We start from the raw sequence: 17,145 nt of genomic DNA, 5'->3' as shown, positions 1-17,145 counted from the left end.
TGAAACATTACTGTAAACCACATGATGGATCCATGTAGAATTGTTCCAAGTTCAGCTAAAGGAACCCCATAGTCATGCCAAACCAGCATACTCACTGCTGCCCATGAAAAGCTAGCAGTTACAAATAATGAAGCACCAGATGAAAAAGATATACAAATTTCTTGTGAGATATTGATAAGATTTCAGCTTGCTTTAAAAGTACAGAAATGTAGAATTGTACACATCATAAGACACTCAAAAGTCGTGTCCTGTGATTACAATATCAGTCACATTTGGAATTGGACACCTACAAATACCTGAGTGTAGCAGTTTGTATGGATATAAAATGTAATTACCACATAGGGTCAAATGTAGGTAAAAGTGTGGGTGACAAACTTCAGTTCATTAGCAGGGTACTGGAAAAATGCAGTTGGTCTACAAAGGAGACTGCTTGCAAAACATTTGTACATCCCATTTTAGAACAGTATTCCAGTATTGCATAACCATGTCTGCCTCCATGGCTGAGCAATCAACATGGTTCAATGCCATTTGGAGGACCCATGTTTGATGCCTAGTACTGCCAGAGATTTTTTCTTGGTGGCAAGACTGGAATGAGGTACACTCAGCTTCATGATGCCAGTTGAGAAGCTACTTGACTGAGTAGTAGCGAATCCAAGTCACAAAAATGGCTTACAGTCAGGAGAGCGGTGTGCTGACTTCACCCTCCTCCACATCACATCCATTATGCTACTGGCAGAGGGTGACATGGTGGTTGGTCAGTGCTGATGGGCCTGTGGATTGAGTTAATTTCAGAACCATACCTTATAGGACTAACAGGGGATACTAAATATATTGGATGAAGGGCAGCACAAATGTCGATATATTTATTTGACTCGTGGAGGAGAGTCACAGAAATGCTGAAAAACCTGAATTCACAGACATCAGCTCACTGTGTATTGCTCCCGTAGAGACCACAGGAACAAGATTAGACTAATTACTGCCTGCACAGAGGAATTTTAACAGTCGTTCATCTTGTGCTCCATATGCGATTGGATGGAAAGAAACTGTAACGTGGTAGTGTGCTAAACATCATCTGCCACGCACTTCATTGTGGTTTACAGAATGTGTGTATAGATTCTCATTAGCTTAAAAATTAGTGCCAGTTGAAACTTGATGCTATCCCCTGCTTAAGTTATGTAACAGCTCCTGAGATGCAGACCACTACATGCTCTAGCACCTCTATAGTGCCCGCATCCTATTGCAACTAGATTACAGGAATCTGGCCTGTAGTTAGGGTGTTCTGATTGACATTGCAGCTCCTGGACTGTGTGCACCATTGTGACAGGTATCTTTTGGATTAGCCCTGTGGGCAGCCTCCCGACATATGTCTCCCTTACAAATCAGATGCTACTGATTACTAATGAATTATACAGTACATGTTTGCAGCTAACCTGGGCACCTGACTCACTGTACCCCTTTCTGTAGTGGGAAGTTTCACTTCACTCAAAGGTGACACTACGTTTGGTGTCCTAATAGCAGTTTGTCTGAAGTGTCTTCGGCCAGACATCAACTTTCCACTATTTAATCTCTTGGCAGATCATTTTACAACCCCCTGCCACTGCCTCCCTCTCCAATAGTGCATACCTCAACCATATCCATGTGGACCTACTATTTGGTCCAAATAAATAGTAGGTCGCTGCACATTTCGGTATTTGTTCCTCTCAGTTCTTGATGAGTTTTCTGGTTCAAAAGTCATCTACACTGATGGTATGAGGGTAGAGGATCACATCACCAAGCCTTCACATATTCCATGGGTCAAGGACAAAATGTCATACCATATGGAGGCTCTGTTTTTATGACAGAATTACGAGCTATTCTTCAACCCCTTTGTTATATTTACAATGAAACTTAAGAGAATTTCCTAATCGGCAGTGTGTCTCTAAGTAGTCTCCAGGCTGTAAATCAATGTTATTCTTAGAGCCCGTTGGTTTTGACCATACACAATCATCTTTCTGACCTACATGGCACTAAGAGCTTCATTGTATTCCTCTGGATATTGTGTCTGATTGGGATTCTGGGGAACAAACTTGTTGATGTATTAGCATAGGAAGAAACCTTGGAGGTGGGCATACTGTGATCTGACCAGGAGTCAACATTACATCTTCAGCAGTTGTTTGGGGCCTGGAACAGAATAGCACACAGTGGCCACTGTGGACAAGCTCTGAACAATAAAAGGCTTCATGATTGCAAGGTGAAATTCCCTTCACCCTTCCTGAGGAAAATTTACTATACTTCTCTGGACCCATATTAGCCACACCTGGCAGGCTCATAGTAACATCCTCAGGTGAAAGAATGCACTCCATTGTGATATTCCTGTGTCAGTGAGTTCTCAAGTATGCAGACATATTCCCTCAGAAGTTGCATGGAATAGAGATATTGTGCTAGTGCAGTCAAAAAGTTTGAATTTTTACTTCTGTAGTGTTGTCAGTATAACTGTGTCGTTTTTTATTTGGGTGGTGAAACCCAGAGAAACAGATGAAGTTGTCGTGCTCATCTCTCAAATATTTAGAATGGAGCAAGGCTAAATGTGTAGTAAAACCAGTTACAGGTGGTGACCCAAATGTGGGTTCCCAATGCAGGTAGCAGAATTCTGACAATAAAGCCACACTCGGTATGGTACACATCTGTAACAGTCAAAGTGTTGGGAAAGTATGGCCTCATTGTGTCATTTTTTAGTTCCTTTAAACTCTTTTAATCAATCAACTCTGACTGTTACTTAACTACAGAGATAAATAGGGGATTCAGAATGTCACTTTTGACAGTTTTATGAATTATACTAACTGTGAGTTCTAAGTAACTACAGTAGCTGGAAGAGATGTCATATGTTGTACAGAGAGTTGTGTGTGTGTTTTCTACCTTCGTAAATATATTCATGTATCTTGACAACTTGTGTAACTGTTCTCTTGCAACAGTCATGATTGTATAGAAAGCACAGAAGCTGAAATCGTTATAGGTACAGAAAGCTGGCTAAAGCCTGAAATAAGTAGGGTTTTGGAGCATATACTGTATTCAAACATTATGAATCACCTCGAAGGGAATGATCTATTGATTCGTAATCACCATGGTTTCAGAAAACATCATTCTTATGCAACACAGCTAGCTCTTTATTCACACAAAGTAATGGCCGCTATCGACAGGGGATCTCAAGCTGATTCCATGTTTCTAGATTTCCGGAAAGCTTTCGACACCTTTCCTCACAAGTGACTTCTAATCAAGCTGCGGGCCTATGGGGTATCGTCTCAGTTGTGTGACTGGATTCGTGATTTCCTGTCAGGAAGGTCGCAGTTCATAGTAATAGATGGCAAATCATCGAGTAAAACTGAAGTGATATCAGTTGTTCCCCAGGGAAGTGTCCTGGGACCTCTGCTGTTCCTGATCTATATAAATGACCTGGGTGACAATCTGAGCAGTTCTCTTAGGTTGTTCGCAGATGATGCTGTAATTTACTGTCTAGTAAGGTCATCCGAAGACCAGTATCAGTTGCAAAGCGATGTAGAAAAGATTGTTGTATGGTGTGGCAGGTGGCAGTTGACGCTAAATAATGAAAAGTGTGAGGTGATCCACATGAGTTCTAAAAGAAATCCGTTGGAATTCGATTACTCTATAAACAGTACAATTGTCAAGGCTGTCAATTCAACTAAGTACCTGGGTGTTAAAATTACGTACAACTTCAGTTGGAAAGACCACATAGATAATATTGTGGGGAAGGCGAGCCAAAGGTTGTGTTTCATTGGCAGGACACTTAAAAGATGCAACAGGTCCACTAAAGAGACAGCTTACACTACACTCGTTTGTCCTCTGTTAGAATATTGCTGCACGGTGTGGGATCCTTACCAGGAGGGATTGACAGAGGACATCGAAAGGGTGCAAAAAAGGGCAGCTTGTTTTGTATTATCACGTAATAGGGGAGAGAGTGTGGCAGATATGATACACGAGTTGGGATGGAAGTCATTAAAGCAAAGGCGTTTTTCGTCACGGCGAGATCTATTTAAGAAATTTCAGTCACCAACTTTCTCTTCTGAATGCAAAAATATTTTGTTGAGCCCAACATACATAGGTAGGAATGATCATAAAAATAAAATAAGGGAAATCAGAGCTCGAACAGAAAGGTTTAGGTGTTCGTTTTTCCTGCGCACTGTTCGGGAGTGGAATGGTAGAGAGATAGTATGATTGTGGTTCGATGAACCCTCTGCCAAGCACTTAAATGTGAATTGTAGAGTAATCATGTAGATGTAGATATCATTAATCATAATACATCAAAATAATGCAACTTACTGATTTTCTATTTTGAAAGTTACTTGAGCGAAAGTGTAGATAAAAAAACTGGCAAAAATATCTTCATGAGGCTTTTTTTTCCTTCAATGAATTTTATTACTAGTTGAAGATGTTGAGCTGTTCTTCATCCTTTTGTTCTCATAAGGCATGTAGATATAATGGTTGATTCAATTTTGGTTTTGGCCTTGCATTATTACATTAACTGTGACTTGAAACATGGACATAAATGAGGACACTTGATAATACTTGATATCTTGTTGCAGGGTAGACTACCAAACAACTTTGCTGCAGAACTTGCAGCTAGGCTGGGTGTCGTTCCAGAGACTGAGCAGCAGACAGCACCACAAAAGGCAACTTTGATCCAAGAACAGCAGAAAGGTGTTGGTTAGCATACATTACTTTTTTAGTTTTTAACATAGTTATATAAGTAGATGCTGACAACTGTTTAAGTAAACGGAATTTGGTTCATCCATAAAAGGTTTCGAAATGGTGTCAGAGTTTAATGTAATACACATGTTATTCAAATTGGTTCACTCTAGAAAGGGCCTAATCTCACTGCCTGCATCTATAACCTTCATGAAGTTGTGCACCCAACCCGGATTATTCAAAAGGGTCAACGTAATAGAGACCTTAAAAAGCCCAGTCTGAGCACAGCTTTGGTGAACCTATAATTCCTGAGCTGAGGGCTAATTTATTGCAGCAGTCCTCCAATACTGTGAACCCTAAGTACTCTTTAGCAATGACTGTGAGTGTGGTAGTGTAATACTTTGATTCCTGGAGAAATGGGATGACGATTTGGCTGTCTGGATTGCAAGGATGGTACAAAATTCTGTAAAAAAGTATATCTCTGATGCCGTGAGTGGTTGTTAAAAGTGAAGTCATTTGGGGGGGGGGGGGGGGGGGGGGAGGGAGTATCTGGGGTTGCTGTTGCATCTTAATTATGTTCATCTCTCTCTATGTCTGTCCAGTGTGGGTTTAGATGCTGTGTTTGACCTTTTTGTCAACAAGGCATTACTCCAAAATCTTCCTTCATTTCAAAGCAAACTATAGCTCACAACAAAGAAATAGAAAAAATTTCACACTTGTACCAAAATATGTTCTTAATAATGAAAAGAGAAGCAAAATGTGTAAAGTTGACACCACTGTATATTCAAAAAGCTCCATAGGCAATAACAAGCAAAGTGTTGCCACAAAAAGGCTTTGAAGTGAAACGTCAATGAAGGTCTTTTCAGTGTTGAGTAAGGTTGTAATCTTCGAAGGGTACAACAAACGTAATTTCAGTAAAAGTGGTGATGTGGCCTGTTGCAATTTCTTCTGTGTGATAGCTTTGGTTCATCACGATACACAGGTGTGATAAAATACCTCACATCTTTTGGGGTACATTATGGAGACTGTAAATCCCCAGGAAGAGACTGAAATACGGTTTATGGGTCAGGAGAATACCAATATGTCTTTTGAAACCACAGTAGGATCTTACTTGTCCAGCTCACTGTTAATGGTATTGAATTTAGAATCTGTAAAATCATAAGAGTGCTTTGGCTATATGTAACTTCACACTTATTGGACTTGACCAAGAACTGGTTTTCAGTAAAGAATCTTTAAATAATTTGCAACTTAAATTTTACAGTTACCACATTGTTGGAATAGATAATTTTAGAATATTAAAAGCACACACATCACATGAAAAGCCATTCTTCCGTTGTGTGATATGTCACTGCATTTCTTTTTTGCCTCCTTTTCCTGTTTTGCTGTGGCATTGGCGTATTATCCGGGTTTTTGCAATTTTAGCAACCGTTTGTGACCAGTGCCCTTCCTGATGCCCTCCTTCCACCCCTACCCAGTGGAATCTGCATACCCCATCTGTGTTTTGAGAATACCTCATGTTTAAGCGTGAGAACATTTTCTAAATATTTCTATAGTGTTTATGGGGTGGGACGTAAGTACCATCTCATCAGCCCTCATTGTTAATCCCTAAGACAGATTCAATTTTTGTCAAGCTCACTTCTCTGAATCCTGGAAGTAGCACATTAACATGCTCATATATTTGGGTAGACCATACATCATTGCATTCGACACGTCAACAGGGCATTAAGTACTTATGAAAAGTATTCTCTGCAACCTACTTTACAGTGATTTTCTGAGTACATGTGTAGATGCTATTACTGTTCAGCATTTTATTTGGTTGAAATTACCAACCAGTTGCCTGAATAGATGAAAAAGCACTAATGTTTGTAGCTATTTCACTGAATGGTGTAACTACTTTAAACTTTTCCTCAACTTCTCCTACTTTCCCACAACTATTTTGTCTCCATCCTCTTGAGGTTACTGAATCTAAAATAGTATATATCTCACAGACTTTTAGAAGTACAAACATTTTGTGCACTTGGAACAGAGGTGCTCAATATATATTTCTGCAATCTATAGTTATGCCATTTAGACATTTAGGACCATTCATTTATTTATCTATCCACTGTGACCTGTAGATTTGATCAATAAGGGGAACCTTCAGCAGAGTGTAAAGGATCAGGGTATACATTACAAAAGACAAGAAAACCATAGACTTGAGCTGCATATGGTACTAATAATAAACTGTTACCGTAATGCTTAATGCTATTCATACATATGTCAGCTAAATTCCACGAAGGAAATTAGAAAGAAAGCTGCTACTTTGGGAAAAACGATTTGTGGTTCTTTAGGTACACTAAGTAACTACTGTTTACCTCCTACTGATACCTTGATAATTACTTGATTATATTAGTATTTCTCAAAGGAAATAGTTACGTAAATCAGTAATACATTCCTACTTATGCTGCAGCTTTACAACGAACACAGGCACTTTCTGTGAAGCTAACAGAGCTTTTAAATTCCTGAATGTAGATATTAGGGATATTTGTAGAAAGAGAGCATGGCTGTTTAGCTGAGTGGTAATGTGATTGCCTACCATGCAGTGGATCTGAGTGGATCGGGTTCCGCTGGATAGGTCAGGAGTCCACTACACGCAACAAGCGGCTACACGGGTAGCAGCGGTTGTGTGGCGTGGGCTGGGCTTTTTTTTTAGGTTAGATGGCATCGGACAAGTACAGAAAGGGCAACAGCCTCAACGGGTGCGGGGCAAAGTCAGGACATGCGGGGACCAAGCAGCAATCGGTATTGTAATTGTAAACTGTCGAAGCTGCGTTGGTAAAGTACCGGAACTTCAAGTGCTGATAGAAAGCACTGAAGCTGAAATCGTTATAGGTACAGAAAGCTGGCTGAAGCCAGAGATAAATTCTGCCGAAATTTTTACAAAGGTACAGACGGTGTTTAGAAAGGATAGATTGCATGCAACCGGTGGTGGAGTGTTCGTCGCTGTTAGTAATAGTTTATCCTGTAGTGAAGTTGAAGTGGATAGTTCTTGTGAATTATTATGGGTGGAGGTTACACTCAACAATCAAACTAGGTTAATAATTGGCTCCTTTTACCGACCTCCCGACTCAGCAGCATTAGTGGCAGAACAACTGAAAGAAAATTTGGAATACATTTCACATAAATTTTCTCAGCATGTTATAGTCTTAGGTGGAGATTTCAATTTACCAGATATAGACTGGGACACTAAGATGTTTCGGACGGATGGTAGGGACAGAGCATCGAGTGACATTATACTGAGTGCACTATCTGAAAATTACCTCGAGCAATTAAACAGAGAACCGACTCGTGGAGATAACATCTTGGACCTACTGATAACAAACAGACCCGAAGTTTTCAACTCTGTATGTGCAGAACAGGGAATCAGTGATCATAAGGCCGTTGCAGCATCCCTGAATATAGAAGTTAATAGGAAAATAAAAAAAGGGAGGAAGGTTTATCTGTTTAGCAAGAGTAATAGAAGGCAGATTTCAGACTACCCAACAGATCAAAACGAAAATTTCTGTTCCGACACTTACAATGTTGAGTGTTTATGGAAAAAGTTCAAGGCAATCGTAAAATGCGTTTTAGACAGATACGTGCCGAGTAAAACTGTGAGGGACGGGAAAAACCCACCGTGGTACAACAACAAAGTTAGGAAACTACTGCGAAAGCAAAGAGAGCTTTACTGCAAGTTTAAACGCAGCCAAAACCTCTCAGGCAAACAGAAGCTAAACGATGTCAAAGTTAGCGGAAGGATGGCTATGCGTGAAGCGTTCAGTGAATTCGAAAGTAAAATTCTATGTACCGACTTGACAGAAAATCCTAGGAAGTTCTGGTCTTACGTTAAATCAGTAAGTGGCTCGAAACATGATGTCCAGACACTCCGGGATGATGATGGCATTGAAACAGAGGATGACACGTGTAAAGTTGAAATACTAAACTCCTTTTTCCAAAGCTGTTTCACAGATGAAGACCACACTGCAGTTCCTTCTCTAAATCCTCGCACAAACGAAAAAATGGCTGACATCGAAATAAGTGTCCAAGGAATAGAAAAGCAACTGGAATCACTCAACAGAGGAAAGTCCACTGGACCTGACGGGATACCAATTAGATTCTACACAGAGTACGCAAAAGAACTTGCCCCCTTCTAACAGCCGTGTAGCACAAGTCTCTAGAGGAACGGAAGGTTCCAAATGATTGGAAAAGAGCACAGGTAGTCCCAGTCTTCAAGAAGGGTCGTCGAGCAGATGCGCAAAACTATAGACCTATATCTCTGACGTCGATCTGTTGTAGAATTTTAGAACATGTTTTTTGCTCGCGTATCATGTCGTTTTTGGAAACCCAGAATCTACTCTGTAGGAATCAACATGGATTCTGGAAACAGCGATCGTGTGAGACCCAACTCGCTTTATTTGTTCATGAGACCCAGAAAATATTAGATACAGGCTCCCAGGTAGATGCTATTTTTCTTGACTTCCGGAAGGTGTTCCATACAGTTCCGCACTGTCGCCTGATAAACAAAGTAAGAGTCTACGGAATATCAGACCAGCTGTGTGGCTGGATTGAAGAGTTTTTAACAAACAGAACACAGCATGTTGTTATCAGTGGAGAGACGTCTAAAGACGTTAAAGTAACCTCTGGTGTGCCACAGGGCAGTGTTATGGGACCACTGCTTTTCACAATATATAATATAAATGACCTAGTAGATAGTGTCGGAAGTTCCATGCGGCTTTTTGCGGATGATGCTGTAGTATACAGAGAAGTTGCAGCATTAGAAAATTGTAGCGAAATGCAGGAAGATCTGCAGCAGATAGGCACTTTGTGCAAGGAGTGGCAACTCACCCTTAACATAGACAAATGTGATGTATTGTGAATACATAGAAAGAAGGATCCTGTATTGTATGATTATATGATAGCGGAACAAACACTGGTAGCAGTTACTTCTGTAAAATATCTGGGAGTATGCGTGCGGAACAATTAGAAGTGGAATGATCATATAAAATTAATTGTTGGTAAGGGATTGGGAGATTCATTGGGAGAGTCCTTAGAAAATGTAGTCCATCAACAAAGGAGGTGGCTTACAAAACACTCGTTCGACCTATAGTTGAGTATTGCTCATCAGTGTGGGATCCGTACCAGATCGGGTTGACGGAGGAGAAAGAGAAAATCCAAAGAAGAGCGGCGCGTTTCGTCACAGGGTTATTTGGTAACGGTGATAGCGTTACGGAGATGTTTAACAAACTCAAGTGGCAAACTCTGCAAGAGAGGCGCTCTGCATCGCAGTGTAGCTTGCTCGCCAGGTTTCGAGAGGGTGCGTTTCTGGATGAGGTATTGAATATATTGCTTCCCCCTACTTATACCTCCCGAGGAGATCACGAATGTAAAATTAGAGAGATTAGAGCGCGCTCTGATGCTTTCAGACAGTCGTTCTTCCCGCGAACCATACGAGACTGGAACAGGAAAGAGAGGTAAAGACAGTGGCACATAAAGTGCCCTCTGCCACACACCGTTGGGTGGCTTGCGGAGTATAAATGTAGATGTAGATGTAGATGTAGATTCTCGGCCGTGTGAAGATTTTCTCCACTCATGGACTGGGTGTTGTGTTGTCCTCCTCATTCTCTCATCATCATTACCGACAGGCAAGTCACCAATTTGGCGTCACCTGAAATAAGACTTGCAACCCTGTGGCTGAACTCCACTGTTTGGGGCCTCCTGGCCAAAAATGCCACATGATAATTTTTTTTGTAGAAGAAGAGGGAAATCAGATATGTTTTTAATTTTCTTTTGAATTGATAGGGATTCCAAAATTAAAGCTTTATCTTATATAGAAGCTTGCTGAATACATTTGTAGCAGAGTATCCAAGTCTCTTCTTTACTGTAGACAAGGAGGCAAAACCTATCATCATATGCGAACTCCTGTTGCCAGTTGGCAGTTGATGGTTGGAGTGCTGACACATTATCTGCATATCCAGTTATGCTGATAACTGATGTGATATGTATAGGGATCATATCATCCCGTACCACAACAACAGCCTGGAGATGGTGCAATGAAGCATTGAAACTGGTTGCAGCAAAATAAAATAAAAATCATAAGGACAGCTGTAGATGTTTTATTTTGTCACAACAGACTTTTATTGTCTGGGGCTCTTATAATCCTACTGGATATATCAGTGGATCACTAAATATAGTTATGCACGTCTGGTGAGGTTGCCAGGTGCAGCAGAATATATCTGCCAGCTCCGGGTCACATGACAAAAGTACACATGGCAGATTTAAGAGCTGCTGCAGTCTCGCTTGTCAACCAGCCAACGTTTACTGCAGGCCATCTGATTTATCTATTGAGGACAACCCTGTGCTACATGGTTTTCTCCTCAACTGTGATTCGGAATTCGTTGTTACCTAGTGATGAAACATGGCTAGTTCATGGATTTATCTGTCAGCCTAATGCAGGACTGTCTTTATGTACCATTCAACCAATCATTGTGTTTTCAGTGAACGAACTGAATTCACATAGGTGCACTGAGAGCATGGTTTGTATCCCAGTTTTCCAGTAGAACCTGTGAACAGTGTCCTCTAGCTCTGGTGTGTGCATTCTTCAAGAAACATTCAGAATACTGTATTGCCCACAAGGTATACATCTCCAGATGTCTTTCGTTTTGTATATTTCCAGAAGAGTCCGGGACTATTACTTTCTGTGATTTAATTGTAAGTAAGTTGTGCTTAATAAAATTGGTGTTGTTGAAGAAGTAGACTCATAACAGCAACAAATACTGTCAAGCAGTGAATATATTGGAGAGTGATAGTTAGAATGAGCCACTATTTATTACTTGAATAGACCCTGAATTGGCAGCATGATACTGAGTGCTCCCTGTTCCAGTCCTCTCACCAAGGAATACTCCCTGAAAGTACTGGGAAATGAAACTGCACCATAGTCAGACATGCTGAACGCTTTGCTACGGAGATGAGTCAGCAAATATTAGTCTTTTGATAGTCTAGATTAGATTAGATTAGATTAATTTTCGTTCCATAGATCCATGTTGAGGAGATCCTCGTGGATGTGGAACATGTCACCTTTTTTAAATTTTTTTTAAGCTGAAATAACAATACTAGTAGTATAAATATATACAACATATCATTTGTTTCTATTAAAAAATTCGTCAATGGAGTAGAAGGAGTTGGCCACTAGTAAGTCTTTCAGGCTCCTTTTAAACTGATCTCTATTTGTAACTAAATTTTTTATGTTTGCTGGCAAATTATTGAAGATGAGTGTTACTGAGTAGTGCACCCCTTTTTGAACTAAAGTAAGTGCTTTTAAGTCCTTGTGCAGATCATTTTTGGTCCTGATATTGTATGTATGAACTGAGCTGTTTGTTGGGAAAAGAGATATATTATTTAGGACAAATTTCATTAAGGAGTAAATATACTGCGAGGCAGTAGTTAGTATACCCAGTTCTTTGAAGAGGTTTCTACAAGACGTCCGTGAGTTTACTCCACAAATAATACATATTACACGCTTTTGGACTCTGAAAACTTTTGTTTGACTTGAAGAGTTACCATATGACATTATGGAATGAAAGTATGCAAAGTATGCAAGCTTTTTCACTTTTATGTTGCCTATGTCTGCTAACACTCGAATTGCAAATACAGATTTGTTAAGGCGTTTCTGCAGTTCTGTGGTGTGCTTCTCCCAACTGAATTTATTATCAAGTTGTAATCCCAGGAATTTAAGACTGTCAACCTCTTCTATCTGCTCTTCTTCGTACTTTATGCATATGCTGGGTGGAAAGCTCTTACAGGTTCTGAATTGCATATAGTGAGTCTTTTCGAACTTTAATGTCAGTGAGTCGGCTTTAAACCATTTATTAATATCCATGAAAATATCATTAGCAGATCTTTCTAGAACTACACTCAACATACTATTTATTGCAATACTTGTGTCATCTGCAAACAAAATGAACTCTGCTTCTGGCAGTGTAACTGATGAGAGATCATTAATGTACACAAGAAAAAGCAATGGCCCTAAGATGGATCCTTCTGGGACACCACATGTAATTTCTTCCCATTCTGATGATGACTGATGACTTAATTCACTAGTCCCTTGCACTGACACCCTTTGTTTCCTGTTAGCGAGGTATGACTTGAACCATTTTGCAGCACTGCCCGTCACACCATAGAATTCTAATTTATTTAAAAGGATGTTGTGGTTTACACAATCGAATGCCTTTGACAAATCACAGAAAATACCTGCTGCTTGTTACTTGTTATTTAATGAATTAAGTACATTTTCACTGTATGTGTAAATAGCCTTTTCGATATCAGAACCCTTCAGAAATCCAAACTGTGTTCTTGATAATATGTTATTTGTGGTCAGATGGTTGAGAAGCTGCCTGTAGATTACTTTTTCTAAAATTTTTGAGAATGCTGGCGAAAGTGAAATTGGTCTGTAGTTTGATGGCATCTCTTTATCCCCTTTCTTGAATAGAGGCTTAACATCTGCATATTTCAGCCAGTCAGGAAATGTCCCAGTTATAATTGACTGGTTACACAAGTAACTTAGAATTGTACTAAACTCACAAGAACATGCCTTAATTAACTTTGTTGATATTTCATCGTAACCACTAGAATGCTTTGTTTTTAAAGATTTTATTATGGAAGTTATTTCTTTTGGTGATGTGAGTGACATATTCATGTCCCTAAAGCTATCTGTAAAGGCTAGTTTCAGATATTCGAGGGCATTATTTACTGATCCTGACAATCCCATTCTATCAGTAACGGATATAAAGTACTTGTTAAATAGATTTGCCACACTATGCCCATCGGATACTAATGTGTCATCTACCCTTAGTGCTATTTGCTCCTGTTCCTTTCTGGTGCTACCAGTCTCCTCTTTCACTATATCCCATATTGTTTTTATTTTGTTCCCTGACATTGCTATCTTCTTCTCGTAGTGTATTTGTTTAGATGCCTGAATTACTTTTTTAAATATTTTACAGTATTCCTTGTATTTAGCTAAATCATCAGCATTGGAGCTATTCTTGGTCGAGAGATACATTTTCCTTTTTGTCTTACAGGAAATCTTTATTCCTTGGGTGATCCATGGTTTTATTATAGACTTCTGTTTAATTTGAGTAACTTTTAGAGGAAAACAGTTTTCAAACATGGTACTGACATTGTTCATGAGTGTGTTATATTTTTCATTCATGTCATGAGCACAATAAACATCTTTCCAGTTCATATCTTTGAGCAGTTTTCTAAAACACTCCTTTAATGGCATTGGAACACTATTTATGTAGGTTAAGAACAAGAGTGAGCCCAATACTCATGCTTGTGGGACCCACATGCTGTAGTCTCCTATCTAACATATGACTACAGTCTGTCTGTGAGACTCTCTGCTTTCTGTTATGAAGGTAATACTTCACTCATGCAAAGGGGAGGATATTAGTGCCATAAGGATGTCATACCATGATGTACCAACTCACTGATTTGCTCATGCTGCTTCTCTGTGAGAAACGTAACTGTATTTTTAAAAATGAGAATGGTTTATCTTGTTCCTGGCCAAATAGTTTAAAATTCTAAGACATGTGAAGTTAATATTAATTTACACCTCTTTTTAGCTAGTGGTAGTTCCCTCTCATCATGGGTCTCCGTGACCAACCCCTCATTCTTGACAATTCCCAACTCTCTCCTCCTCGAGGAAGGGACTGATAGTTCTACAAGCTAGGATTCCGTTATCACTTTTATTTTTATATGTGTCTTTCAAGAGTACTAAACATTTTGCTTCCTGTAGTTAATGATGACCAGAAATTTTGTCTCTTAATTTATTATGTGTAAAGAATAAAGAGTTTTCTTCTCACTGTGGCCAATCATAGTTCACTCATGTTTACTTGTAAGGAGTGCTGCACTATCCTTGAAGTCAAGATAGACGGAGAACCCTTCAGAAGTTTCATTTCCTTCATTTTTGTCAAAAAATTGGGAAAATTTTTAGATTATTGGAGTCCTTCACACAGTGCTGTTTGTTGGTTATTCAGTTTTTCTTTTGCTGTTGTGTGACACTATTAATTCAGCTAAAATTGTGATCCGTACTAAAATAATATTAGTTTTACTTTCCAGGTAATATGTTCCTTCCCCCGCTTGAAGATAGTGACGATGATGATAATGAAAATGATGTGCTGTTTGGAAAGAATGCGAAATATTCTGCTGGGAGCGGCCTTTTTGATGATTTAGGTGACTGGAACCAAAAGAGCACTGAACCTGAATCGTTATGGGATGAACCTGAAAGTAAGAAAAATCAAAAAACAAATGCGGGCAAGTACCTTATCAGTCTGTAAATTATCTAGTATCTTTTGTTACCTAATGAAAATAAGAAAAACCCAGAGCAGTTTTATTAATTTAGTCAACTGTGGAAGGACAGCATGGAGCTTTGTTTAGTGGATAATAACACTGATAGTCTAGTTTTTGATTGATGGAAAAATGGATTTTTTTTTTTTTTTTGCAGTGCAGAGCTGAAATGAAGTGACTTTTGAATTTTAAAGTAAGATAAAAATACAGCGAAAGGAAGGAATAACTTCTACAGATGATACAGCATGTTTTTCCCTTCCCTTAGTCATTGGTTCTTAGCCCAGCCTGCTGAAACTTGCTTACGTTACTGAATATTGTTTAATTTACACTCGGTAAATCATACCAATACCCTGTGCAGTATTTCAATATCAGTTTGTAAGGACCCTTTGATTTGGCTGTGTGCCATGTTTTTAACGGCTTAAAAAATTTGCCATTGAAAATTAACACCACTCCGTAACTCAGATACAAAATACAAGCGTAGTATTCATTATTAAATTTTTTTCCCCATGTATGCTATTAATATCATAGCTCTCTTGTAAATTGTCTGTTCTGGGGGTATATATTAAGGTGAAGACTGGGTAGTTATGTCTCATAAGTACTTCCAGTCCTGCAAATTGATATGGAAGTGGAGGGCAAGTAATTAAAACTGTGAGGAAGATTTTACATCACAGAATACGTATAGTATGTCTGTTGTATGGGGTCATAATTTTAAGTTTTATCATGTCTGCTAACAAACTGTGAGGATCAGCTGAAAAATAATGCCTCTGAATTTATGTGAAAACTCTTAAAGCTTTTTAAATAAAACATATATTATTAATATTTTACATCTTTATTCTTAGTGTCTACATTTTTACAGCCCTCTGCCGATAGAGGGCTTCGAATTGTAGCGTCTGATGTGGAGCTGTGTAATATAACTACTTTGGTGTGTGAGAAACAGTGTGCTGTAATGGAGTTTTGAATTCGAAGAGTTTGTCCATGCATGGAGCACCCTCTCCTTCAGCATGACAATACCAGACCACACACGAGCATTGCGACATCTGCAACAATTGCGTTGGGTTCTCTGTCATCAGTCGTCCTCCATACAGTCCCAATTTGGCTCCATCCAGTTTTCGTCTGTTTTCAAAACTTAAGGAAACCTTCGAGGACTTCACTTTGATAGTGATGAAGCAGTGCAAGCAGAATTGAAGTTGTGGCTCTGTCAACAAAGTCAAACATTTGAAAGTGATGGTATCAACAACCTGGTCTCTTGGGAATAATGTGTTTATCGCCAGTGTGACTATGTTGAGAAATAAATAAGTAGACACAAAGAATAAAACCTGTAGAGTGTTAATAACTTATTTAAGAAAGATTTAAGAGGATATGAAATTTAATGTGGATAACCCTCTCCCCTACCCACCATTTATGCCTAATGCTCATGGATGGTTTTATACCATCACTACATGACAGTGGGACAGAATTTCTCTGTAATCAACTCGTGAGTTGTGTGCATGATTGGTGTCTGGACATGACAAATGTCAGCTTTATACTAAGATAAAGGTGCTCCAACAATGAGTAATTATGCCCGTTCATAACTGAGTTTATGGGCATTCTGTACCATAAATGACCTTCTTCATTAATTCATTATTTTTTGTGTATCTACAGAATCGGGTTTTAAACCAACTGCTAAGGGAGAGGAAGCTACTTTTGCACAAAGTAAAGCAGATGATTTATTTGGTAATGATTTAGAAGAAGACCTTTTCTCAACTAAAGCAGCACCCACAGTGAATAAGCCATCAGTGTAAGTACATAACTTTTTCTTGTATTTAAATCATTAACAATTTTATGTTGACTGGAAACTTTGTGTTTGTAAGTCAATCCATATATCTTCCTTGCACATTGCTGTCATTGTTTATTTCAATTTCATTGGTTAATAAGTGTGCTGTAATCAGAGTGAATTTTTCACTCTGCAGCAGAATGTACGCCAATTTGAAACTTCCTGGCAGATTAAAAGTGTGTGCCATACAGGGATTCAAACATAGGAGCTGTTTCAAATTCTGACTTTTGAGTCACAATCAGGAATACTATATTAATCTGCCAGGAAGTTTCATTTATGTTGTAAGATGACTT

At 39.0% G+C, this 17,145-nt stretch overlaps 1 protein-coding gene across 2 annotated transcripts in view; it reads left to right on the top strand.

The window, feature by feature from the left end:
* The window catches only part of LOC126284873 (WASH complex subunit 2), a 204,574-nt gene that overhangs the window by 56,465 nt on the left and 130,964 nt on the right, over positions 1 to 17,145 (top strand). Inside the window, exons 7-9 of one of the 2 annotated variants that reach the window (XM_049984113.1) lie at positions 4,578 to 4,692; positions 14,812 to 15,006; positions 16,681 to 16,816. In XM_049984113.1, the coding sequence (XP_049840070.1) occupies positions 4,578 to 4,692; positions 14,812 to 15,006; positions 16,681 to 16,816 (446 nt within the window). Of the gene's footprint in view, positions 1 to 4,577; positions 4,699 to 14,811; positions 15,007 to 16,680; positions 16,817 to 17,145 lie in introns of both variants that reach the window. The other variant, XM_049984112.1, reaches the window with a different exon arrangement.

The sequence above is a fragment of the Schistocerca gregaria genome, chromosome 8, assembly GCF_023897955.1.
Source record: "Schistocerca gregaria isolate iqSchGreg1 chromosome 8, iqSchGreg1.2, whole genome shotgun sequence".
Lineage (NCBI taxonomy): Eukaryota > Metazoa > Arthropoda > Insecta > Orthoptera > Acrididae > Schistocerca > Schistocerca gregaria.
This window is presented reverse-complemented; position numbering and strand designations above follow the sequence as displayed.